General features: G+C 38.8%; 1 protein-coding gene across 1 annotated transcript in view; it reads right to left on the bottom strand.

The window, feature by feature from the left end:
- Positions 1 to 8346: 8346 nt before the first annotated feature.
- Positions 8347 to 25787, bottom strand: part of MCM9 (minichromosome maintenance 9 homologous recombination repair factor) — a 48319-nt gene continuing 30878 nt past the window's right edge. The window contains exons 8-13 of the mRNA XM_005518313.3: positions 22755 to 22929; positions 20284 to 20486; positions 18981 to 19184; positions 17399 to 17481; positions 12679 to 12824; positions 8347 to 10482 (exon numbers count right to left, since the gene is read on the bottom strand). Of these exons, the coding sequence (XP_005518370.2) occupies positions 8979 to 10482; positions 12679 to 12824; positions 17399 to 17481; positions 18981 to 19184; positions 20284 to 20486; positions 22755 to 22929 (2315 nt within the window). The 3' untranslated portion in view covers positions 8347 to 8978. The remainder of the gene's footprint in view (positions 10483 to 12678; positions 12825 to 17398; positions 17482 to 18980; positions 19185 to 20283; positions 20487 to 22754; positions 22930 to 25787) is intronic.

Genomic DNA, 25787 nt, shown 5'->3' with positions numbered 1-25787 from the left:
CAGTAAAATAATTTCCAGTAACATTCCTCCTTGGTCAGAACAGTTTCTTGCCCAGAGCTGAGGAGGGTGTAATGCCCAAACATTCAGGCCTGTGTAAATCCATGCCAGGTAGAACTGCTGAGGTATATTAGGATTTTTGGCCTGATTATAGAGCCATAGAATGGTTTGGGTTGGGAGATACCTTAAATACCTTAAATGTCATCTAGTTCCAACTCCTCTGCCATGGGATTATCTTCTAGCTCAGGTTCCTTAAAGCTTCATCCAGTTTAGACTTGGCCACTTCCATGGAAGGGGCACCCACAACTTCTCTGGAAAATCTGTGCTCACCACCCTCACAGTGAAGAAATTTTTCTTAATATCTAATCTAAATCTATCCTCTTTCAGTTTGAAGCCATTCTCCTTTGTCCTCTCACTGCTATCCTTCTATCAAGTCCCTCTCCAGCTCTCTTGCAGCCTCTCTTTAGGTACTGGAAGGTGCTCTAAGGTCTGCCCAGAGCCCTATCTTCTCCAGGCTGAACAACCCAAACTCTCTCAGCCTGTCTTCATAGGACAGGTGCTTCAGTCCTCTCATCATCTTTGTGGCCTCCCCTGGACCTGCTCCAAACAGCTCCACAACCTTTGTAAGCTGGGGCTCCAGAGCTGGATGCAGCACTGCAGGTGGGGTCTCACCAGAGTGGAAGAGAGGAGGGAGAATCACTTCCCTCCACCTGCTGGCCACTCTTCTTGTGATGCAGCATAAGAAAGCACTCCACACCTGACTCCATGCTCCATGTTCCTTCAGTGCACTCATAATATTGGAACTAATTCTAAAAATAAGGAAACATGGTGTAACCCAGGCCAGGGCACTCTGTTTAAATATCGTATGTCTTAGTTTAGAAAAGAGTATTTAAGGTCAAAGTCTGTCTCTTCATCATGGCTTACTGTTAAGTGCAATGGTTTCAGGTAACGAGGGCAGTGCTGACACGTAATATATTAAGAAAGAGGTTTCTTATTAAGAAAGAGTATCCTTTGATAAGTTGAGATTCATACAACTACATTATGATTATTTCTTCCACGAAACAGTGGTACTCAGAGATCTCTTAAATTACATTTTTAGCATGTTAGGAGAGTATTCATACCCAAGGAAACATGGCTATCATTTTGCTGTTGTGATTCCCACGACCAGGGATGAAGCAGTGCAGACAGCCACCGTGTTCAGTGACCAACGAGTATTTTTCACAGGTCAGCTCCAAGGACGTTTCCCCACTACAAAAGAATAATTGAAATTTTGGAGCTCCCTCTGCTGGTTCTACGGCAACTTTCAGAAAATCACTTTTCCTTCTCCCTGATTGTTCATTGTCATATAAACAATTAACTTCAGGGATTGTTGTATTCAAAAAAAATAAAGTTACTTCACTGCTTATTGGAGCACATGTCTGTGGTAGCTGATATATTGGAGAAAAATCTGACATTCCTCTAACAGAGAGAGAAAAGGTTTCTTTTTTAAGTCTTGTTTCAGAACTTGCAAATGCATAGTTTAGTGTATGCAAGTGTTTAGTGGGAACGTATATCCCTATCACTCAGTTTTTTCACAGATTCCTAATTCATGTGCATTCATGTTATGTGACTGTGTTTATACACGTTAGAGTCTGCCTTATTAAGTACAAACAATGTAAACCAGGAAGCCAGCACTCATAAAAACACAGCACAAACCAGTGCAAATTCATCCTTTATACACCTTATGTAACTGTCACATGGTCAAGAATTTCCCTTATTTTTATGCAAAAAAATGTTCTTACTGTCATGTATGTAAACGGCACTAAAGGGTTTCATTTCAGAGTTTGCCGTTTGAAGATGGCTCACCATGTCACACAACACAATCACATGGGTATTTCACATGCACCTGTTTAAAAACCAGCCAAACAACAGACAGAGCACAGACATCAGGAACAGGGTTTGTCCAAGGTATTGCTCAGGTTTCACTGTCCTCATTACCTTTAAAGAGAGCTCAGGGTCCTTAACTTTAAAAGGCAGAATTTCATTATATAAAATAATTTTCTGAATGGTTCTGAATGGTGTCTGAAAATAGATTGTACAACTTTTCTTCCTGTTTTCTTGTAGCTAACACAGTGGTTTCACAGTAAAGCTGCCATAAATTCGAACTAACCTGAGCTCTGCACATCAACTGTATCCTATAAAAAAAAGGTTAAAAGTGGAGGCATACAGCTCTCAATAAGGCTGATAAAATACTAATGGGAGAACAATAATGTAATTACAGGAACAGCTGATTAAATCAAGATAGCACTTAGCAGAGTAAGGTAATTCCAAACCAAATGATTATATTAGATTATATCATCATTTCAGTGACACCACTGAGAGGTGATTAGAGATGGAACTTTAACTTTCAACTTTTTAACAATTTAATTCATATTTATTTAATTGCTAATATAGAAAAAAAAAAACTTTCTATTTTCTCTATGTTCATTGAGAGAACAGTATATTTTCAGTTAATTTTCTTGAAGAAAAGGTTCCTTTCAAAATATTAGAAAGGTACTTAGTTCTGAATATTGATAGTGGACCCATAAGTACATGCTGCTGAGCTGAATCTTGTGAAGGACATTAGAATTATCCCACTGAGGTCACTGGAAATATTCCTTCTGATTCTGGCAAAAACTGGAATGACCCACTAGTTACTTAAAAGATTTCAATCTTCCCAACATTTTATGATGTATTTAAAATAATTTTGTCTCGGGTATTGTTATTTATTTAAACAAGGAAAAGATCTTTCAGTGATGCTGTTAATCACTACCTATAGAGTATAGCAGAGACGTCAGACATAAATATTCAGAAACTATAAGTCAGACACTGTAAAAACTATTTTTTACCAAAAAAGTTAACTTGCTGCAGGAAAATTCAGGGGAAAGTTTAGGGGAAATTTATTCTACCTCTGACTACAAAAGTTTCTGAAGTCAATCTGTGATCCAAAAGAACCTCTTAAAAACCACGGCTGTAAAGCATACAGACCTTTGCATTCGAAGACATTTTTACACCTCCACATTGCCATGAAAGTGGGAATAGAGTAAAGCTGCTGTCCTACTGGTAGTGTTGAGTAGGAGTGAAGCTGGTGAAAGCTGCATGATTCCTTCTAGTAGAGCTGTGTTTCCAGACCACTGAGATGGACTAGAAGCAGAGCCGCAGGTGCAGCTGCTCAAGTTGCTGACTGCCTCTCATGTTGAAGCTACAGAAGTGTTATTTTTCTTCCTTGTGATGTTTTGTTCTGACAGATGAACAATAGCTTGTGGTGAGTAGGTGCCTTGAATGGAGAAAGAAAACCCTTCTGAGAAAGACAAGTCACATTTCTGGAAAAAATGTGGTGCACTCACCTAGGATTTGGCAATGAAGATAAGCAACATAAGGATGCTGCTGAACACAGAAGATGACTACATCAGGGAACTTGCAGCTCCCACTGTTCTTCACCCCTGCTTTCAGTTGCCAGGAGAATGGAGTTAGAATAATGTTGACAGCAGTAACAGGATGATTTGGAACTTGGTACCTGCTATTCAGAAGGTGCCAACATGAGCAATCATGGTCATGTAGGTATTGCTTGTATTAGCTTTTCTGTTGGGGACTGTCATGACATCTTTCCTTGCCTTTTTGCATATGGTAACTCTCTCATGACTATTAAGTTCAAGTTAGGAAATGTTACTGATTGAAAAGTCACTGCTCTAAAGGACTTCTCTTCCTAAGCTGCATTGCAACAATACATCTTATTTGTACAATAACATCTACCTTTTTAAACAATATGCCCTTGTTATGCATATATTGTTCTGCATGTAGTTGCACAATGATACATATAGAAATGTTATGTGCACAATTGTAATTGCACATACTGGCTCGGAATAGTCAAACTTGACAAGAAACATATTTTCACTCTTTTCTAAAATAGCTGTGCTCCTTATTAAGTAAAGGACAATGTTATTCCTTGGAACTACTAATACTCTTCTGTCTAACAGGAAGAAAAGTATTGATAAGCAAAGGCACACCAGATACCTAAGGGAGATGACATAACTATTATTCATTATTAATGAAGCTATTGCCTCATTCACATGAAATACAGAACACTTAATACTCTATCTACCTCATCTTCCCATCAATAAATACATTCTGTCTAGAATGGGATATTATATATCCTCACTTGGGACATCTGTTCACATGGAATCCACTAATCAGAAGTTTCAGTTCAGTTTGACTTTGCCTTGTCTTTGGCTTTAGCTCACTTGATTTTGTAATCCTGGTGCACATCACATGATGATATTTAACCCATTAAACTATGTATCCAACAAGAATCACAACATTCAGGCCACTTAAGAATAACATGAACAACAAGCAAACTCAGGCACATAGGGTTTTCTTCTGCTTGCCAGCTATTTAGAATGAAAAGCAGCATGTGAAGGGGAGTAAGACTGGCTGGAGGTCAGCATAAGAACACCTTAGCAGAGCAGCTCAGCCACATGGCACACGCTCCCTTTTCAGTTCAACTTCTGCCACATTTTTTGTGGCATGTTTAAAACTTTCATACTGCTGGAAAGAACTGAAGGCTGTTTTTGCAAGATGTTTACACAGCAAGTGATTCCAATTCTGGGTTGTTTTACAAACTTAAGAACTAGGTATCCGCCCCAGAAGTGCCTTAAATAGGATGGGCAATACCTCCCAGGGGAGCCTTGGAGGGAGCTGCACTGACATTGCAGGATCAGGCAGTGACTAGAGTCCTGAGTTTTGGAGAAAGGCAGCAACAAGGGTCTGGGAGGAAGGGAAGGATGTGAGGAGGTATCTCTAGGGGAGGGCAAGAAACTGGTGGCAGCAGTCACAGGCCATGTCTGGTAAGGTCTGACAGTGGCCTGCTGCAAAACTGGATTATAACACAACTTTGTCCTCCTAAGTACTGCCAGATCCTGAAAGGTAACAAATAAACTCATATTCTGCTACCTCTGTAAAGAATTTCAGGTGATCCTGAAGGATCAGAGCTGATTAAGTGTAACTTAATAATGTAGGTGTTTAAATTAGAGAAGTCAAAAATATTAGAAGAAAACTGGATATAAAATCAGCTGCTTTCTGTCTTAGTGCCTTTTCATTGTGGGGAAGTTTTACATAAACATCTCTGGATTACACTGTCATAAATGTCAGTTTTGCAGTGATGCTTCAATGAACAGGAGATAAACATTAGATTGCTGCATCCTGAGACTCATCTGCAAGTGAGGTAACCAACAAATGAAGAGATGAATTAAGGTGAAAAACTAAAAAGATATTAAAAAAAAAAAAAAAAAAAAACAAAAAAACCAAACAAACAGGTAAAAAAACCCCAAAAGAGATCTGGAAATAACTTGTGGCTGTATAACCAGGAACAGCTTTTTAGTTTGTCTTCATGTTATGAACACTGTGGTCAGTAGCATCTAACCCAGAAAACAAGCCTGAGGCACAGGTGATAGCCTGTTTCTCTAAGTAGAAAGGAAGACTCCTTAGGAAGCCTTTTTCAGCAGGACTTTCCAGCTATGAAAGAAGTGAGGAGACAGGCCATGAGAGAGATCTGTACATCAACCAGTGTAGTATGTAATCACAGAGAACAATTACTTACAGCTTCCCCTTCCCAAGTACCGGCAATTGAGAAGCAATTCAGGCACTAAGCAGAGCTATCTCATGATGGCCTAAAATATCATACCTAAGCTCCCAGTACAGAGGTGTGTGGGTCTCAAGTCCAGTCCTGGTTTAGCCAGGGTTACGTCTTTCTCAGTAAAAGTACCATGCATATAGGATTAAAAAAATTATGAAACATTTTCTTTTTAACACAAAAGTATAACTAATATAAAATTAAATTTTTTTTTTGCTTCCCACCTCCCTTTTGACTCATCAGCATGTCTGCATGGGCTGCTCAGAACACTACTATGGGACGTGATTTCCTCCCACATTGACTTGATGAAGTCTGGTTTCAGCTAAGGCAATGGAGTCTGGCCCCTGAATATCTAACAAATGAGGGCCTGACCTACACACTGCTAGAACAGTGGCTTCTGAAGTTTGGTTCAACTGCATTTTAAAACAGCAACATACATATTCACCTTCCATGAACATAGCCTAATAAAATACTAGTGTATCCAATAATAATTGATTTGATAGACCATAGACTCAGAGGCAAGCATTAAAACAGATAATGGCTCAGTGTGTGGCCAGGAAGACAGGCTGACAGGAAGTGATTCATCTGCCCCTTGACTGCACAAAGTACTCAAAAAGAAAATTCAACTGTAGGTTAGCCCAGCAGACTGTCACTGCCATAGTCAGTGCTTTAAATTCTCCAATTATTGAGCTATTGTAGCACTCAAAAAACATGAAAACTTGTGATTATTTGTGGGGGAAGCTGGTTTAAAAAGGGAAAGAAGTTAGCAATGTTCCCTGACAAAGCACTGATAAATGGGTTCTGTAGCAACGGCAACAGTGAGGGAGAGAGTAAATGAGCAGCAGGTATCATTTTCCTATTACTGTGAGCTCCTCATTTTTCTTGGATGCTTTGAATTCATGCTGTGAATCAGAAGCAATACCACAACAGTAGTATTTCAACTGGTCTGGTAAAGAACAATCTCAGCATCTGCTTTTCCATATTTATTCTTTGGTTACCCCTCACATGTGGGTGAGTAGGACCTGTTTGCAGACAGTTTGGAAAGGCAACAGTACTTTTCCACTGATAGTATAGAAAAGATGTGCCTTTCTGCAATCTCAGTGGAATGTCCCTGATGTCCCTGTGCCTCCTTTTCTTTGCTTCTAACTGGGAAACAAGGCCCAAGTGGCCTTCTAAGCAGAGTGACCTCAGAGTGACTGTATTTTTCAGTCTCCTTCTTTGATTCTTTCAGGCTTTTGTTCCATTTCTCATATTACACAAAACAGAGAAGAAGCCTAAAATCTCAAAAACCTCTGCTCAGTAAAGAACCACTGTTTCATTTCACAAAGTAGTACACTGACTACTTTTAATCAGGGGAGTCTGAAAACTTTCTGTTTTACTGATACACTAGCTAGCATATTATCTTGCAAAAAATAATCACCACTAAGACACTACCAAAAACAACAAATTCACTCTACCTAAATTCTGCAGCCTATGTTTGGATTTAGCTGCCTAAAATCTAAGTGGCAGACAGCGACCCAATCATGCTCTTTCCAGAAAGTCTGGAAAGTCTCCAGGGCATTATCAAACTTGTCCTAATAAAAAACATATTGTTTTGAGGGTTGGAAGCTTGGCTAGTAAAGACAGTAGCTATGTTCTGGCTTTGTACTGGCCAGCCAGTAACATCCATCAAAACAAAGAGCTAGAAAAAGATTTCTGACTGCAAATGAGACCACCATGCAAGTGGCTGATGCAAAAAACTCAAGTAGGAAGATTATCACAAATATTCAGAGGTCCAGAATTCTTGACCCTTCCTTCAGTGCAGACACAGAACCCTGTAGGACATGTCTGATTTTCACAGGCAGTAGGTCATGGGTGCACGTCAACCTCACCCTGGCACAGGTGTGAGAAGGAACATGATAGGGTGGCTCTGTGCTTTGAGAGGGAGGTGGATAAATTCTACTTGTTTTGGTTAATGGCATGTTTCCAGTGGGGGAACTACCACACAATCAGTCTGGACAGCAATGTTTCTGTCATTTTGTCAAACTCAGAACAGTAAGCCAATACTATCCTCAGTGTTCTCATGATTTCACTGTACCACTCCAAAGTACTTGGGCCTCACACTCCCTAAATTCTCTGAAACTCTGCAGTATTTTAACTCACTTGGTTTCAAAGGAGCTATTTCTAAGCAAATCAAGAGCCAAGCAGATCTTTCTGCTAGCAAGTCTCCCGAGGGATTTACTGTGCTGTAGGCAACCACTATTCTCTGTTTACCTTGCCGGTAATAACAAGAATATTCTGTGGAGAATTCAAACACAGAAGAATCATACCAGGCAAGTCACTAGAAGAAAATGAAGACTTACCTTTCTCTGTAAACATGTAATGCATTAGTAGATTAATTTCCCATTAGGCAAATGAATGACACAACATGCAGCATGCTACAAAGACAAATACATATCAGATGCAGTAAAACTCTAATAATAATTAAAATATCCAAGTAAACATTATCTGACTCACAACCAAGCTACACTAGAGAACCTCTTCACTGTGCTGCTAGGTTTGAAGTGTAGTTTATCTGCCAGGGCTTAATGCCTGCATTAAAGTTACCCTGGTTACTGACAACTCCCATTCAATCACCTGAAAATTGTTGTCTCTGCAGTGGAGAACTGTGTGTTTATTACAGAGTTGGGTTTTGATAAAATGACCCAGAATACAGACACAGATACCTGAACCAGTGTATTTAAAACTGAAATTAAAAAACAGAAACAAAAAGCTCTTAATCCATGTTTTCAAGATCAGCTGTGTGACAAGGAGCACAGAAATCAAAGAAGCAGCAAAATTGTCATGATATTGATAATACAGAAACACCATAGCATGATGATAGATCACAATATTGGTAACTATGCTGAGACAAATAGCACAAATATATGAACAAAATACAATGACATAGCTTGAGCACCATCATTTTTATAAAGTGGCACAGTCACTTGGAAGGACAATCTGAATAATGTGTAGTTCTAATCGTTACATGAAATAAAGTCAATTAAGACTGTTCTTCTGCAAGATCACTCACTCTGGACACACAAACATATCTACACAAGTCTTTAGGGTTCATCAGTTCAACCAAAACACTGAACTGAGATAAACAGTCTTGGGAAGAGTTTTCTAAACTAAAAGCCAAATCAGGCCTGCAGCACATGCAGTCCTTGCTTATGTAAAGTATACGGACCTTAAGGAAAGTATGTTCACAGGTCCAGGATGATTCTATGAAATGCTTTGAAAACCATGGATACAAGTGATAGAAGGGTGAAGATTCAGAAGAACTGCATGGTAAGTAATTGGCAGGATATACATGTTACATGCTTGGATTTTTTCTAACCTCTTTATCCCAATCAAAATCTAATGCAGCATCATCCAGCTCTGCTATGGAGAAGAGAGATGTTTTTGTGACCGTGCTGGCTTTACTAGAATTTCCCAATGCAAAACTCTTCCTTTTGCTAGGATTGCTCACGTGCACCTTCAGCGATGGGCTGTGGCTTTCCTTGCTGATGTCATTCTTAATGGCAGGTGAGGTTTCTGATTTTGCCTCAGGACGTGATACAAAGGAGAATTTTGACAGCTTAGCTAATGTGCTGGAGCGCACATTCCCTGTGCTTGGACCACCAAGTTTCTCCTCTCCCACCCTCTTCTTCTCAGTGGGTGGAGGTGACACAGCATCAAAACTGACATCAGAGTGTATTGTTGCACTTTCTCTGATTTCTTTCCCTAAGGCCTGATTCTGCTGCTCTTCTTCCTCTTTATTATCAATTGATCCTTTTTCCAAACTACGTTTTCCTAAGTGAGCCAATGTCATCTTGTTTTTCTCAGGTGGGCAGCATTCTCCTGGAAGCTGCTCTCCCTGGAGCTGCTCTCCCGGCTTAAAAACAGTTTCACATGGAAAAAGGGAAAATTCTTCATTTGTCTTCTCTGAAGAATGACCAAACTTTGTCCTTGGTCTGAAAGAAAATTTAGCTAGTTTAGCAGCTGGGGGACTTTCACTTTCTTGCTCATGGGAACTTACTACCTTTGTTTCCTTCACTACTTGATCTTTACTTCTTTTTCTTACGGAAACTGCTGTACTTTTTGCTGCTCCTGAAATGCTGTTCTCTTCTATCATAGAATCTGCATCACTTGAGAGATCTGGCAGGCCAGAGGCAGGTAATACTGAAGGAAGGGCCTTTGCCTCGGGGTCCTGTGTGCTTGTAAAGAATCCATATGACTTCTCCCTGTGCAGCCTCTGCCAGCTTCTAGAAGCGTGTTGTCTAATAACTGAATCCTGCACACTAACACTTGGTGCTGGGTCTGCAATATTATCTTTTGAAGAACAGTTGTGCTCTTCAGCCCTTTTCCTCCTTAATTTGGAAACTTTGTCCTTTTGTTTCAGAGAAGCATGCATATCCACAGCTGCTAGTGACTCTCTTATGCCATTTTGCTTCCTTGGATTTGAAGCAGATCTTTCTTCAGAACTTGAAGTTTTTGAAGCTGAACTATTTGGAGATATCTTGGGCACTGGAGACTTCCTCTGAGAATTTTCTTCAGCATCAATGCTGCTCTCTTCTATGCTGTCAAACCATGCCATACTGTTTGTATTTTTGTTATTACCACATGCTGGGTTGCACAAGAGTTCTAGATGAATATTCCCTTCACAGCTGCCTTCAAACAAAGGTGTCTGTGGCCCAGAGTTATCCTCTCCTTGATTTGAAGATTCTGACTGAGACGTTTGCTTTAACTGCCCAAATGCACCCTCATTCAAGCACCTTGCGGTAGTACTGAAATTTGTTTCTTCAGGCTGCTGCTGGCATGAATTCTCCTTTTTCAATCTATACAATGAAAAAAAAATTAAACAAAAGTAAATGAATTTTCTTCCTTTTTCTTTCTTCATAATATGCATGACTGGTGGAAAGCTACAAATAATGTAGGTCACAAAAATATATTATTAAGTTTCACATACAGCTCAGAAAGCTGGTGTTAATAGTCTGTGATCTTTCAGTACCTTTGACAGTAAGTGGCCAAATTTAGTGTCCCCAGTACAAGACAGGCAGATGGACAGAGAAAGAAACCACCTAAATTGCATTTCCTTGAGAAACCAAACAGAAAAAAATTTTTAAAAAAATAAACAGCTTTGCACTACTTACAATTATTGCTAGAGTACCTTACAGATTTTACATATTTTGTAAATCTATCTTCTAGAACGGGAACCTAATTAAATCTTATCCTGAGCCACGTAAAGTCTCAAGTGAGTTACTGGAATGGAATACCTAGGTATTACTTGGAATAGTGCTTGTTTTGGAGTTTCTCTCATAATCACTATATACACAACATGTCAAAAATGTGATGGAATGAAAGCATCTCAAATCCCTTATAAAACTTAATTATCACTGTCTGTGGCTATCATTATTATCATTATTATCAGGCCTGCCAAAATGACAGAGGTGTTTGAGTGAGGGTTCTCTCCAATCTAGGAATAGCTGATGTTCTATCTATTATACCTAAACACGTATTTTCCAAGGCAGACAGCATTTTGTTTTTTGCTAAACAGTGATCCAAACCCTGACTGAAAAGGAGCCACTTTCCATCCCAAAAGTGACTGCATTCATCTAGAATAAATTATTTTTATGCATTATAAACAGTTTCTCTGCTCTGGGAGAGATATAACACTTTATAGACATGAACAGGCATGCTTAGAATAATTACTGTAGTTGTTTACTAACATGTTTAGTCTTAACTTTTTAATGGAAGGTGGCAAAAATTATATGACTCATCAAGAAGGGATGAGATATATGATACATGCTTGTTTTATTGAAATATAGTTTAGGGAGTATACATGGAACAAGTCTTCTAATACAGAAAGGGCTGTTTTAAAGAGGACATTCGTTTAGTATTCCCACAGCTGCTTAAGAGAGGAAAGAAGAAATAAGCTTAATTTGCAGCAGAGGCCACTTGGTGGGATATTGGGAAAACCTTTATGAGCATTGGGTGGAGCAATCATGGAACAGACTACATAATGGCAACAGAAAATCCTCATTATTAGAAGGCTTCAGAGCAGATAATGCGAGCTCCTGACAGGAAGGTCAAACACAGACTTGATCCTCTCTTTGTATTTGATCTCCTATCCCATCCTACATTTCTATGACCCTATGAATTACCTCTGTTTTAAAACTAGCTTTTGTCTGTCTGTTGAAGGTATCTCACTTTCATCTGTTTCTGTTGACTCTGTGGTCATTAACACATCATTACTGTAAGTTACAAAATAAGTCTCAAAAATATTCAAAGGAAAAGTGAGTTTTTCCAGCTGTTTCCATTAATTTCAACAATGTTAATCTTTTATCTTCCTTTAACAGTAAGAAAAAACAAGATTCTTTAAAGCCTAATCTCATTTCAGGAAAAATATGTGTTTTGGTTTTTTTAATTTTCTTTCCTTCCAATTCTAGGGTTTTTCTCTCAGGTTCAGTGCATTGAAAGTTTTCTATTAGTAACAACAAATAAGTTTCCCAAAGATTATTGCAGTGAGCTGAAAACTAGAGATGCGACAGTGAAAATTCCAGCATGTAAAAAAGAAAAATCATCCAAAAGAACAGAACAGAACTCTGATTCAGGCTTACATTTTCCATTAACAAAAAGGGAAGGATCTGACAAGCCAAATGCAAAAGGTGGCTTAAAAAATCATGAAGCAGATCGGCTGTATTTTACCAAACAAGTAGCAAAAGTTATATAAAATTATTTGCTCAGCTACAAAATCTAGCATTTTGTCTCGAAGAAGCACTTTTGAAACTTATCTGAGCATAATACTGAGATACGAGTTGGGAACTCATTAAAATATCTGTAAATTCTATAACCCAGAGGCAGAAATGATCTTGTGATGATCTCAGAGTGCTACTTTAAAACAATCTCTCTGATTATCCGTGTCCTCTAAAGGAGTCCCTTCCCAATGTCAGACTATTTTTAGACCCTCTCCAGATATTATTGTGAAACAAATTCTCTTTCCCTTCTGAATTTGTTATTTTGTGTATTATAACCTGTCAAGTCTTTGTAGCTCTTTGTGCAGAAGATCTTTCAGCTCCAGCCGCTCCAGTATGATTTCGCACTGTGTTCGGTATTGCTCCATTGGATTTTCTGGAAATGAGGTGTGTAAGGCATTGATGCCTCCAAGAAGTGCACCCCCCTAAGGCACCAAGGAGATTAAAAAAAATAAATAAAAAAATAGGAAACTACTTTTATTATTAAGCACCAAATTTAAACAACAGAGACTATGTTATCTGAAATTCTCCCTTAGGTATTTTAAAGCTTAAGATAGCAAATATTTGCTAACTGTCTCCACACAAAAATCCTATTAGATCTGCTCACACTGTCAAAATTGCTCATAAACATAAAGCAATTACATGATCAATCCTGCAGTTTACTCATACTTGTTTATTTTTATTGACACATGGACTAGGAAATCCACCTAAAGCTTGAGAACATCATGACTGAAAATTAAAATTAAGAATGAAGATATTTTCCAAATACCTTGCCCGTATGAGGAACTTTTTAACAGAAGAAGTCCTGACTGCTAGAAGCTGTCATTAGCTTTGCCTAATTTCTTAAAGAAAAGACCTGGATATTAAGACTTGACAACACAGGGTAAATTATTGGGCAGAAATATTTCTGAATAGCACTCTAAGAGTAACTTATTATTTGTGATTATTCCAGTGAATTGTAAGTGATTTTTATCTGGGACAATTTTTGCTGTGCCTTATAAAAATGAAGTAGCTTTTAATCGCAACAGAGCATCTGCAGAGTGATTTGTTTCACAACAAATAATCTAGAATAGCTCTGTATTTAATTGCACTTTGGAAAAAAACACCTCACACCACAAATCCTCTATTTTGCCACAGATTAGTTAGCATTTACCATTCCTGTCTAATTTATAAAGTTCAATACAACTGATTTACAAGATGTTTATCAAGTGCCATGGGCACAATAGCAAAAGTCAGTGAAGTCTCTGGATCCAGAAACTGGTACCTATGGCATCACATGGATTACACATATTCAATTGTGATAGTTTCTGGTTCTCCCATTTTGCAATGCTAAAATATTATATTAAAAAGATTACATTTTGCTCTGTGAGCAAACATTGCTCTGTGGCTCTCTAAAGCTCTCTAAAACTACAACATGCTAAAATTAAGTTTGTCCATGCAACCTTTAATGCATCCCATTGAAGTTACCACCTGGGGGTGTTTTCACCCACCACTTCAAAAACATGATAGATCTGTTCCACACAGAAGCACCAGTCTCTTGGCATGGCAAGGGCTCCAGCAGAACCCCTCTGCTGTATTTTTTTCAGGAACTGGAAGGCTCATAGGCAATGAGGCAGGGACTCAGTCTCTTGGTTAGAACAATTAAAAGCAGAACAAGGAGGACCAGATTACATCTCGATGCCATGTTTGAGCTCTCATGATTCAGAAAGAGCCAGCCAAGAAAAGGATGAAAATAAATCTCTAAGTGGGATCCTGCTGTGGTGTGTGCATAGAAGGAAATTGCAAACAACAGGAAACGTGCTCAAACGCTCAAAGTGCTACTACTCTGAAATTGGGGTCCCAGCCATCTATCTCTTGGAGGTATGATCTAGTAGACAATTGCTTCTGGACTGATACAAAATTCAGCTCCAGATCAGAGGAGTAGCACCATCTCATTACTTTGCAAGGACTGCATGAAGATAGGTGAATCGGTATTTCTGAAATATTCAAGGCCACTGGAGATGAATTCCAAAGAAAAATACATTAAGAAATTGAGAATATTACTTTTAGAACAGCAGGTAATATACAAAATAGTGAGCAAAACACCGACAAAAGATATCTGCTTTTGGACTGAGTACTGTCAACCTGTGACCTAAGGACCAAGTGGAAAAAAAGGGGACTATGTGGTTATATATCATGAGATATGCAGCCATGGGCTATTGCCCTCACTGTCCTTTACTTGGCCATCACAAGAAACTTCTTTTAAATACTGTGTGTGTATGTGAAATTCTAAGTGAATTTAAGATATCTGTGAAGCTTCATTCCTGTGCTGGTGCTCATGTCTCTGAGACCCTACGCCTCTGAGATTCTGAGGTATCTTTTTGAGTAGAGGAAGGAAACCGTATTACAAAGCCACTGCATACTGATGGCAGAGGATTTAAAACAGAGAAAGGCAGTATTATAGGGAAAGTTAGTGGACAGGAAAGGTGTAAAATGCCTAGGGATGGAAAGACAAATTATAAAAAGGAGTAAAAAGAGGGGGATTGGAAAGAGAGTAAAACAAGGATGGAAACATGACCAAGAGGAGGACGATAATGCTAGCAAGAGAAAATGAGGCAAAGATAAGATCAAGCCAGGGGGTTTGGAAAATGCTCACAAAAACAAAACAGGAAAGAGAAATATAAGGGTGAAATAGAGGACGAAACAAAACAAAAAACTCCAGTGAAGTAGATCGATGATGAAAATGTGATAGTCTTCCTTCCCAAGACAGCTCACAAGATATACCCATCACAGAAAAACTGTGAACTTTAATTTTATATTGGCAAGAACAGAACTTACTGTAGAAGTTGCAAAGACAGTGTTGAAGAGGGAGTTTGCTGAGCTAAAAGGTGGCAGAATGATAGTGGCACATCCTCATTTACAACCTCATTCTAGAGACTGACAATTAGGCAGGAAACACAGGATGTATCTGCACAAAATGTTGTGGGTTTTTTTTTCCTAGAGAAGGAATCTGTTTCTGAAAATAAACTTTTGCATGCTATTTCTATCTTTTTTAATAAAACAAATAAACACCTTCCTTCCAAAAGAAACTACTTCAGGGATTATTCATACTTTCCAGGAGGAAAGTAAAATCTGACCTTAAATAGCCATCTCAAATTTGCATTTTCCTAGCAAAAATGAACACGTTTTCCTACTTGCTCATAAGAAGCAAAGGGTGGAGCAAAGAGTAAGCACACCAAGTACTCCCAGGTAATCTTCTGCAGTTCAGGGAAATTTCTCACTGACGCTTATTAGACAAAAATTTGTTAAACAATGTAGTGGGTTGACCCTGGCCATGTCAACCTGCAGCCCTTGAGGGCAGTGACTCACAGTGACTAACACTGACTCACAGTTAAAACAATTCTTTTACATTTACTTGTGCTGATCAGGTAGAGACACAGGGGACAGTATACATTCATTATTATTATATACATGTTTTTCACTTTTTGATCTGTTACAAAAAAAAAATAAAATTAGTATTTCAGAGTTCTTATATCTAAAATCATATTAATTTGAAACTACTGTCCCATCAATTTTCTATCAAGTTAATTATAGGTTTAATTACAGCTAATGAAGACTAACATGGTATCTTCTGCAATTTCAACAGCTTCATATTTTAACTCTGATGCAGTGCTGTCATTGAAAAGCTGAGCTCTTCAAAACAGTGCAGGATGAATTGCAGCAGACAGCAAAATAATCTTTTCCTACTTAATAAGGTTGAGCCCTGTAGTATTTTTGAGATAAATTCCATTTGCAACATTGTGCAGTAGATCATCTGTGGCACAAACTACAATTAGTCTCTCAACCCTCACTGAAAGAACAAGGGAGATCACAAGTGCATACCTGCCTTTTGTGACTTTGTGCATATATGCTGAAGAGCTTTGTCTCCAAAAGAAAGGAGTGCATCTACTTGCACAAAGGTCTTTGAGGCCCACTGAACTAATAGGTCCTCTGTAAAACTGTTTTAATTTAAAAATACTCAAATCAACCTATACAGGGACATAGGAAATGCCATTTAGAATCAGGCCAGTTAGCTGAGTAGCAGAGCACACCATCACTGACAGGGCCAAACCCAAACATTTCAGATGTGCTAAAAACCACCATGCATAAAACTTCGTATAATCTGCTTATAGTATTTTTTTTCCTGCTCCAAAGCATGAAGATTTATTTATCTTAAAAATATACTGCCTGAAGTAATAGTGTCCATATTATTTTCCATATTTCCACTAAAAAACCCCCTTCTATCAGATTCATGTTTCTTTTACTAATTCTAAATGTGCTGCTTTTTCAACATCCTAATAATAATATTACAGTAAACTGAAATCTAACTTTTCACATTTTTTCAATGCCTTTTTGCATAGAAACATTACATAAATCCATGTGATAATTGGAATGCACGATTTTCAGTCCAATCAAAGTTTTGGAATTATAAGGTTTCTAAGAAAAAAATTTGTCTTCTAAATGTTCTGAGTTTTACTATTACTACCAACATAGTTTAAAATTATTTAATGGCAAAATAAATTGTAGGTCTAGGAAACTGCTTGACCTTGCTCCAAAGAATGATTTGGTTTTCTCATACCTAATTAATGAGTGACTATATAACATCATAGAAGAAAAACCTGTCAGAGGCTATTAAACACAGTGATATACACTGATATACACAATTTCTGCCTCAAAAAAAGTCTCTAAAATGTAGAGTATGCCAAACAGTATGCCAAAACTTTACTTAGACTGCAAAGTCTATGAAAAAAGGTAGCAGGCCTTTATCCTAATCCAGATTTTTCAGTATAATCTCTGTTTAAGGATTTTAACAATCAAAATGGACTAAAAAATACTTGTCAAGGTCTCTTATTGCCTACTTTGCATGAATCTATGAAATCCTTTTCAAAGAGAAGAAGGGAGCTGGCACATGTCTACATGTAAAACTGAATCCCTTAAATGTGGTATTGCAGCAAATGGCAATGTCTGCAAGAAACCTTACCTGCATAGAAGATTCCATCACTGATACTACAGTTACAGCATCTTCCAAAGTCACAGTATCCCTAAACATCAACCGGGCATGAGCTATCAAAAATAAATGGGTGCAAGGGTTACTAAAGTAAAAAAAAAAATTTTTTTGCTTTTTTACTAGAAGAAACAACATATTTATTCAAATTTCTTCAGCCCTGAAACAGCACGGGCATAACTTAAAAATAAATACATATATTTTAAATAAATACAGTAATTTTTATTTTAATGTCAATTTCAACAGAAACTGGAAGGATTAGTTTTTTTAGAACAATAGGGTGTAATATTCAAATTGCAGTTACAGTGACAGAATAAAGATGCCTAAAATTCTGCCGTTAAAAAATGTAAAGTGCTGGATATCACAACAAAGAGTGTAGTATGAAACATCCTTATCCACATAGAAACATCACCATAGAGTAAAAAATAAGGTCTAATTTTCATCACAGGTCAGAAAAAGATTTGTTCCTCTATCTGATCTGTGTCAGAGATTTGGTATTATTTAAAATGCTTTTCTCTACAATAGCTTTATTTTTCTCTTCCTTCTCTTTCTTCAATCAGCAAAATAAAAGTGACTTTTGTAAACAGATATAATGCAAATAATTTACCACATGAAGCCTTTTTCCTAATTGGCCATGGAAGCACACTCAGTTCTTATTCAGCAATAGAAAGACAGGTTAGTTAATACCATCTAAATAATACTTTGAGAGAACAAAATCCTGCTAAAAGCCCCAATCTCATGAACTGATAAGAAGGAAAAAAGCACTGAATGGGAAAATTACATGTGAATCTTGAAAAGTTAGGAATGTCTTTTACTTAAACAGAAAATTTTCTGTTTCCCTCAAAATAGAGAACAAAACATAAACATCTGAAGTAGGAGGTACTACACTGCCATTTATATTTGCTATACAAAATACAGTACATTCTTTTAAGTTTATCCTGAAAATATTTGATATGCCTTTTTATAAAATAAAACTATGTTAAGATGAAAACATAATGCTTCCTTTGCATTCTCTCTTATAAATGAAATATGACTTGAACTCAGAGTTGGAAATTTTGAAGTTGTATGGCAAAATATGGGCTTGATTACTAATATTGCAGGAAACAAAAAATATGTTATCTTTTATGTGATATTAATTTTAGGATTATTAATACTTAAGGAAAAAAATATGCTTATTTTGTTATATTAATTTCAGGGTAGAAGCAAATATTTGACTTAAATGGAGCCAAGTAAATCCTGAGATCACCTTTCATAAAGACATAATTTCTGAGATTTTTCTCTTGAATGTGACTTCTTCCACAGGTTTTAATATTTATTATATAAGTGAGAATGTCAAAATTAAAACTAGTTTTGATAGCCTAAATGATAACACCCTTTCTCAGACTCAAAATCTCCAACCCTGAGGCTCTTTAGGTGAGAAGGATACAACAATACAAGAATCGCCTATCCCTACCTCCACAGAAAAGCAGCTACTCTGCTTACTGGCAATAATTATACTGTTCTATTCATTTCATTAAGGTTAATTGTTAGCCTAAAAATAAAAATACCAGGGCCTTACCTTCTGCAAGGCGTATCAGACTCTCTAACAGGCGGATAGTGGTGCGGGCAGCATTCCTGCAGTCACTCTGACGCTGCATTTGATAGTAGCGAACAAGGATCAGGTTGCTCTCATCAGACAATTTTGGCTGTATGCTTTTTATAAGGCAGAAGTAGGTCTTCATCCTTTCCATGCTCCAGAGCTTTTCTGATTTGCTCGGGCAGCCTGCATTACAACACCCTTGTCAGTAATTCTACAACAACAGACATCAAGCTTCTTCCTAAGATCTCCTGTTAAATAGACAGGTGACTATGAAAAACACATTACTGTACTTTCGGGGCATACTGGCTGTCTGTACACTAGTCCTCAAGGACTTGGTCTAATTCCAGTGCAGAATTTTATACACCATCCGATCCCTTCCCTATCAAAACCCACAGTAAAGCCTCCAATAAATTCTATAGAACTGTCGTCAGCCTCACTGCCCACCAGATGGTAGAGGCAGTGCCAAGTGTTTTTGGAATTTTAAAATGGAAGATGGTACATGAGTGTATGCACCTCCTCCGGCTGTTTACCTACTCTGCTGGAGCCAACAGCTACCTGCCATATTCTGAACACTTTTTGTAGGGAAATATTTTGGAAAGGGAAGGAAGCTAGCTGAAGCTTCCTCTAACCATTTCTTCTGTAAAGGGGATCAAAGCCATGCTCCTTAATGTGGATGGGGAAGAGGCTGGACAAAATCAAATCACATTGACTTCCTTCATTCCAGAACACAAAGCTCCACATGGGGAATGCTACTGCTCATTCTCTGAGCACCGCAGCACATGCATCTCTGATCTGTTCTGCCTGGATTAAGTTGCAATACAATTGCAAGGCATATAGAATCTGCAGATCAAATACTGTAAAGGTGTGAGATGGAAACAATCCACTTACTGAGCAGCCTGGGCTGAAATCTCTTATAAATTATCCCAGAGTAAAAGTAAAGTGTTCTCAGCTCACTCCTCTTAATTAATTAGTGATCTCTATCTTACTCCTACTTGAAGAACATCCATACTGCAGAAAACCACCATGACAGAAATGTAAACACTGATTAATTTGAAAGATTCAAGAATAACAAACTAAAATACGAAGGAAAATAAATTTTAAAAAACCAACAAAAAAATCCCAAACAAGCAACAAAACCAGAAACCAACCAACCAAAAAACCAAAAAACAAACAACCCCCCCACAAAAAAAAAACCCAACCAACCAAAAAAAACCCCAATCCCCCAAAAGACCCCCCCCCCAACCCAATAAAACACCGTATGATTTTAAAAGACTATTCTTACCTTTATTTTGCAAGATGAAGGATGAAATGATGTGGTCCCATTCCTCATTCTTAGTATCTAACAATACTAAGACCAGGTCAAATCTGCTCAACAGGGGACTGCCAAGAGCAATGTTGACAGAGACAGACTCATTGGGGTCATAATGGCCTTTAGGGTTTGTTGCTGCCAGGATAGTTGTCCTTGTGCTAAGCTTGCACACCAAGCTAGAGAAAGGTATGGTGAACATTATGGTTGAATTAAATTAGGTAGGGGAAAGGATTACAAAGTGTTTAAAAACTTTTGTGATTTTATCCTGTAAAGAGAACATCTTATCTTGAAAGGCCATAAGAGCTAAACAACGTACATAATTGTTATATTAATTATACGTACAGCATTTTTCAGTCAGAGAATACAACTAGACAGACAGTGACCTGTATACCAAAAGTCACCAACCAACATTGTCACAAATAATCTCTATATACAGCTAGATCCTTAAATAGTGAGAACCAACATTACTTTTCAGAAATATAGATTACATTTTGGTAGATGGGTTTGTACAATATACAAACACTTTTGAAAGCTAGAAAGCAGCACTTTTACTTAATTCACCTTTCAAGAGAGCAAAATAAAATGTGACATAAATGTATGTTTTATTCCTGTGTATAAACATGAATATTAACCCAAGTTAACAGTGATGGCAGCCATACCAACTGAAACAGCCATTTTCCTCTCTTAACCATGATGTCCTGCCATGTGCTTGTAGATGTGGGGAGAGATTATTTTTACTCTAGTAGTCCAAATGCACTACTTTTGGTTAAGGCAGCAACAGAAGCATTCTAACTTTGGTTTGTCACTGAGCTATTTCTAGTCAGTTCCTGAGTAACTGCTGCTTCACGTCCAAAGTTCTTCTGTAACTGAGAGGAAGGACCACAGATCTTCCACTAGCTTATAACCTACAAAAAACCCCTTTTTTTACCATGCACCAAAATAAGACCTAAATTAACAGGGTGCTTAACCTGTGTGTGCTGTTACTACTCAAAAAATCCTCATTATATGCAGTCCTTAAAAGTGAGCGACTGGGCATATACGTGCAAGTTAGCAAACTGTGTTTGGGTCTATCAAATCCAAACAACTGCAACACGGGACTCAGCTGAAATATGCCCCTGTCTTACCAAGGAGACAGGACCATATTGATTCCAAGTATTTGTGCCCAGCTGGCAAAGGCTGGTAATTACCAGGTGAGAGCAATGTGACCCTGAGATTAGCTCAGCTGCTAACAGCATGGTGCTAAAAACATCAAAGTTGTGCGTTTAATGCCCATATAGACCATCCACTTCAGAATTGGATTTGACAATCCTTGTGGGTTCCTTTCAACTCAGAATGTTCTGTGATTATTTGTCTGCTGTCTGATGAAGAGGATGAAGCTGCTCAGAATAAGGGAAGGACACGATCAGTTAGAGGAGCCAAGATGTGACTGTAGCAAGAGCTGAGTGGAAGGTGACAAGAAGGAATGTGGAAAGGGTGAAGGCTTCAGAGTAGCAGAGATTTCAGAAATACCAGCCAGGAAATAATTTGGGCCTGAATAAGAGCTGCATATGACAGACAAATTAAAACATGAGCTCAAAGACCCAAGTGGTGGGCAGGGGTAGTGGGGAGGGATAGCAGATTTGAACACACATTACTTTGAAAAAATAAAGGAAGGAACTTCAAGTAAGCAGGAGTTTACATTTTTGCCACACACAACATATAAAATTCAGTAGCCTGGAAATCTTTCAGAAAATACAGCAGCCTGGAAATCTCTTGATAGGCTTTGGTTACCAAGCAATATTACTGGATTTTACAGGACAAGAGGACATAGTCTCATGCTGTGCCAGGAGAGGTTCAGGCTGGACATCAGGAAGAATTTCTTCACTGAAAGTTTGGTCAGGCATTGGAACAGGCTGCCCAGGGAGGTGGTGGAGTCACCATCCCTGAAAGTATTCAGGAATTGACTGGACATGGCACTTTGTGCCATGGTCTAGTTGACAAGGCAGTGATCAATCATAAGCTGGACTTGATGATCTCTGAGGTCTTTTCCAAACTTAATAATTCTGTGATTTTGGAAAAATGAAGTACCACTTTCTGAGTTGCAACAAAAAAAGTCACAAAGCTCCTCATTCCACATAGGTGGAATTCCAATAGGATTATTAAAACCACTTGCAGCAAAGGACAAGAAAAAGGGTGCCAAGTCTTTGTAGAAGCGCCCTGGCCTATAGCAGTAGATTGAAAACGCAGCAGTGACGAGGGTATGTATTTATTCTGATTGCTTGCAGCCTCTGGCCCAGTGAACTGTCCTCTGAAATGCTGACTCATTTAGTTTAGGAATATTGTTGACAACAAAACTATTACACACAATGAAGAAAACAGGTATGTTTAATCAGCATCCCTCCAACATGTAAGTAAAAGAGAAAAATCTCATGCTGTTTTCTAACATGTGCTAACATGCCACTTACCCTGCCTTTGCAACACTGATGGTTTGTTGCTCCATTGCCTCGTGGATACTGGTTCTGTCATGTTCTTTGATACTATTGAACTCATCAATGCAACACAGACCTCCATCTGCAAGCACCAGTGCTCCAGCTTCCAAATTCCACTCCCCAAATTCCTTCACAGCAGTCACTGTCAAACCTGAAGAATCAAGTACTTCAGTCAGTCTCTTCTTTAAAATGCAGGAGTAAACTTGAGTGAAAGAAAGGGACCCAGCAGTGGCTTGGGCCATGGACAGAGGGCAAACCATCAAGGAAACTCCATCATGTGCTTCTACCATGCAAGTTAACTCACTTTACAGCTACCAGCAAGCAATCCCACTAGTGTTGAGGTAGGTCAGCCTGGAGCTGTGGGTTTGATTCTGTTAAGCTTCCCATACCTGGATTGTGACTTATTTTAGAACTTTGTTAAATGAACAAAAGGGATTAGGGTACAAAGACTAGTTCTGGCAGTTCATACTGCAAACTGGAACAAAGGCAAAGACTGCAAAATTATGGAACAGATACATTCAGGTCCTCCTCTTCATCAGCTACTAAGACAGAAATTTTGGAGCTGTAAAGCAAAGTTTGGAAAAAAAAATAATTTAATTGTAATTTAACTCATGGCCCCAGAAAGTGGAGTCAAATTCTTCCTTTAAACTTAGGAAATTAAATTTCTTTAAGAGTTTTTGGTTTCCTCTACGCATTAAACAAAAATGAAAACCCAGAGATGACCAAGGATGAAATGGGGGAAGAAATAATAATAAAAAAAGTTTTCCAGTAAATCTACATGATTCAACACTGGGTGGATGGCAAGTCAAAACCCCTGCACAACTGCGGAAATTGTCACTCATTAGCAAGTATGCACAGCTCCCTCCAGTCCCTCTATTCCCTATTTCCCAGCTTCTTCTCTATCTTTAGCCCTTCTTTTTCACTCCAGTGTTCAGCTCAAAATATCCTAGTAGTTGACAAGCTGCAATCAGCCTAAAATCCCCTGGAATTCTATGACAAAACCTGCACAAGAATTCCCCCTGCCTCACCATTTGGTTCAAAGCTGCAAAAACTTTTTCATCACTGCGCAGCCCACCACGGCACCTATTTGATTGCAAATGACCAGCAAAAAATTACTGGAATTAAATGTTTCCTGATAACATAATACATACTTCAACTTGTAGTAAGGAATCTTCACCATGTCCAATCTTTCTTGGTTTTCCTGCACTCTGCCGAACATGGGCAATCAATCATACAGCAGGAATTAGAGAAACACAGAGTACTAGGCAGTCCCCTGGCTAGGCTTATTTCGGAATATTCTGTGGTGAGGGAACACAACTCGCAACCCTGGAGCCATGGGCACTTTCTGCTCTCCCCCCAGAGCCGTGAGGGACGCCACTGGCACCGTAGCGCGGTGTCACCCTGCTCGGCACTGTCACCTCCTCATGCACTGTCCTCTGTGCATGGCGGCCGTGAGATGGCCTCTGCTGCAGGCTCGTGCCCCCACACAAGATGGCTTCCCCTGCTGCACACAGGGCCCTTCCACCGGCAATGCTGCCGCACGAGCACCATGTCCCGCCTCGTAGCTCTTCAGAGTACCCAAGCCCCCCACAAATAGAGGAAGGGGATGGCTTCCTGACAGCCCGGCTGTGTGACAGGCACGCTTGGTTCCCTGCACAGCCCCTCTTGGGTGGCCTCTCCAGCAGCACCACTCGGGGCCATGCGGACAGCCTGTGCCACCCAGCAAACCCGGTTTGCTCAGGGGGCTCCCCAGCCAGCACAGGTGGGATACAGCAAGGTGCTGTATCCCGGCACAGACATCCCGTGCCATCGGCCAAGAGGTCGCTGCCGTGGGCTGCAGGCTTGGGCTCATGAGCCTGGCACCAGTGCCCAGCCCCACTGCCCTGAGCTGGGGGTGCTGCTGGCATCCGGGACCCCACCAGCACCCAGCACAATCAGCACAGAAAGAGGGAAATAAACGCACCAAACAAAGCATAACAAAAACCCAAAGAGCTGAAAGGACCCTAAACTGAAAGTGTCCCTTGGCAGAGGGTGGAACCCCACAGGCAAGATGGTTTAGCCTGTAAGTGAATCACTGTTTTCATTCTTCTTAGGGGATGCTGAAAGCTTAATGCACCTTCCTGCTTAATTAGATCAGTTTTGTGCCTTCAGAGAGCAAAAGTGCTTGTTCAGTAGAGAGGTGTTGGGAACCATTTAATCAGGAGTGCTGGACTAAGTAGTTTTTCACCCTTCCCAAGCAGCCAGCACGGCAGTTGCTGCTTATACAATACTATACAATCTTAGCATATAAAAAAAACCCACTTAGGACTCTAACACTTCTGAATCTTCCCTTTTATAAATAAGGTTAAATAAAACTTTAAAATGAGCTCTGGTTGCAAGCAGTTTTTTGTCTTGTTGAAATACAATGCTTTAACTTTTTGCCTGAAGTGAATGGACAAAAAGATAGTTTTGTCTCTGTTCTACCCATTGTTCTAATTTAGTTATGATATTTTGCCCTGCTATTTTTTCAGCCTCGATTTTCATCTTAGAACACTTTCCAAGCTGGATGTGGTCTTACATTGTTTACAACTTGCAGCGGATGAACATTTTGAAAGGAAATTAATTTCTTCTTCAGCTCATATGGTTCACAACTTAAAATATAATACACTGACAAAAAAAAGCATCTCCTATATATGAATCTAAACCTTACCAGTTTTTATAAAAGTTATTGTGGTAGGCAGAATAAACACAGTCCCATAAGCTATATGCCAGCAATTGAAATAAAGTCACATCTTAGGTTTTACTTTTTCTTTTAAATATAATCATTGCAATGCAAGGCAACTGCTTTCGAACTAACCTACAGAGTCCCTCTTGGTCGTGAATGGAGATCTGACTAGCTGTGAGGTAAGATCTTTCCTTCTGATTTTCCCCTCGCCTGAATTTTAATCTTTTTAATGCATGCAGAAAAATAAAATTTAAAAAAAAATAAAAGAAAGAAAAGAAGGCTATTGATAAGCTCTCAGTCCTGTT

The sequence above is a fragment of the Pseudopodoces humilis genome, chromosome 3, assembly GCF_049639895.1.
Source record: "Pseudopodoces humilis isolate 2021_Gansu_Grassland_sample_001 chromosome 3, ASM4963989v1, whole genome shotgun sequence".
NCBI classification, from domain to species: Eukaryota; Metazoa; Chordata; class Aves; order Passeriformes; family Paridae; genus Pseudopodoces; species Pseudopodoces humilis.
The sequence above is the reverse complement of the archived record's forward strand: the minus strand, read 5'-3'. Positions and strand labels throughout refer to the sequence as shown.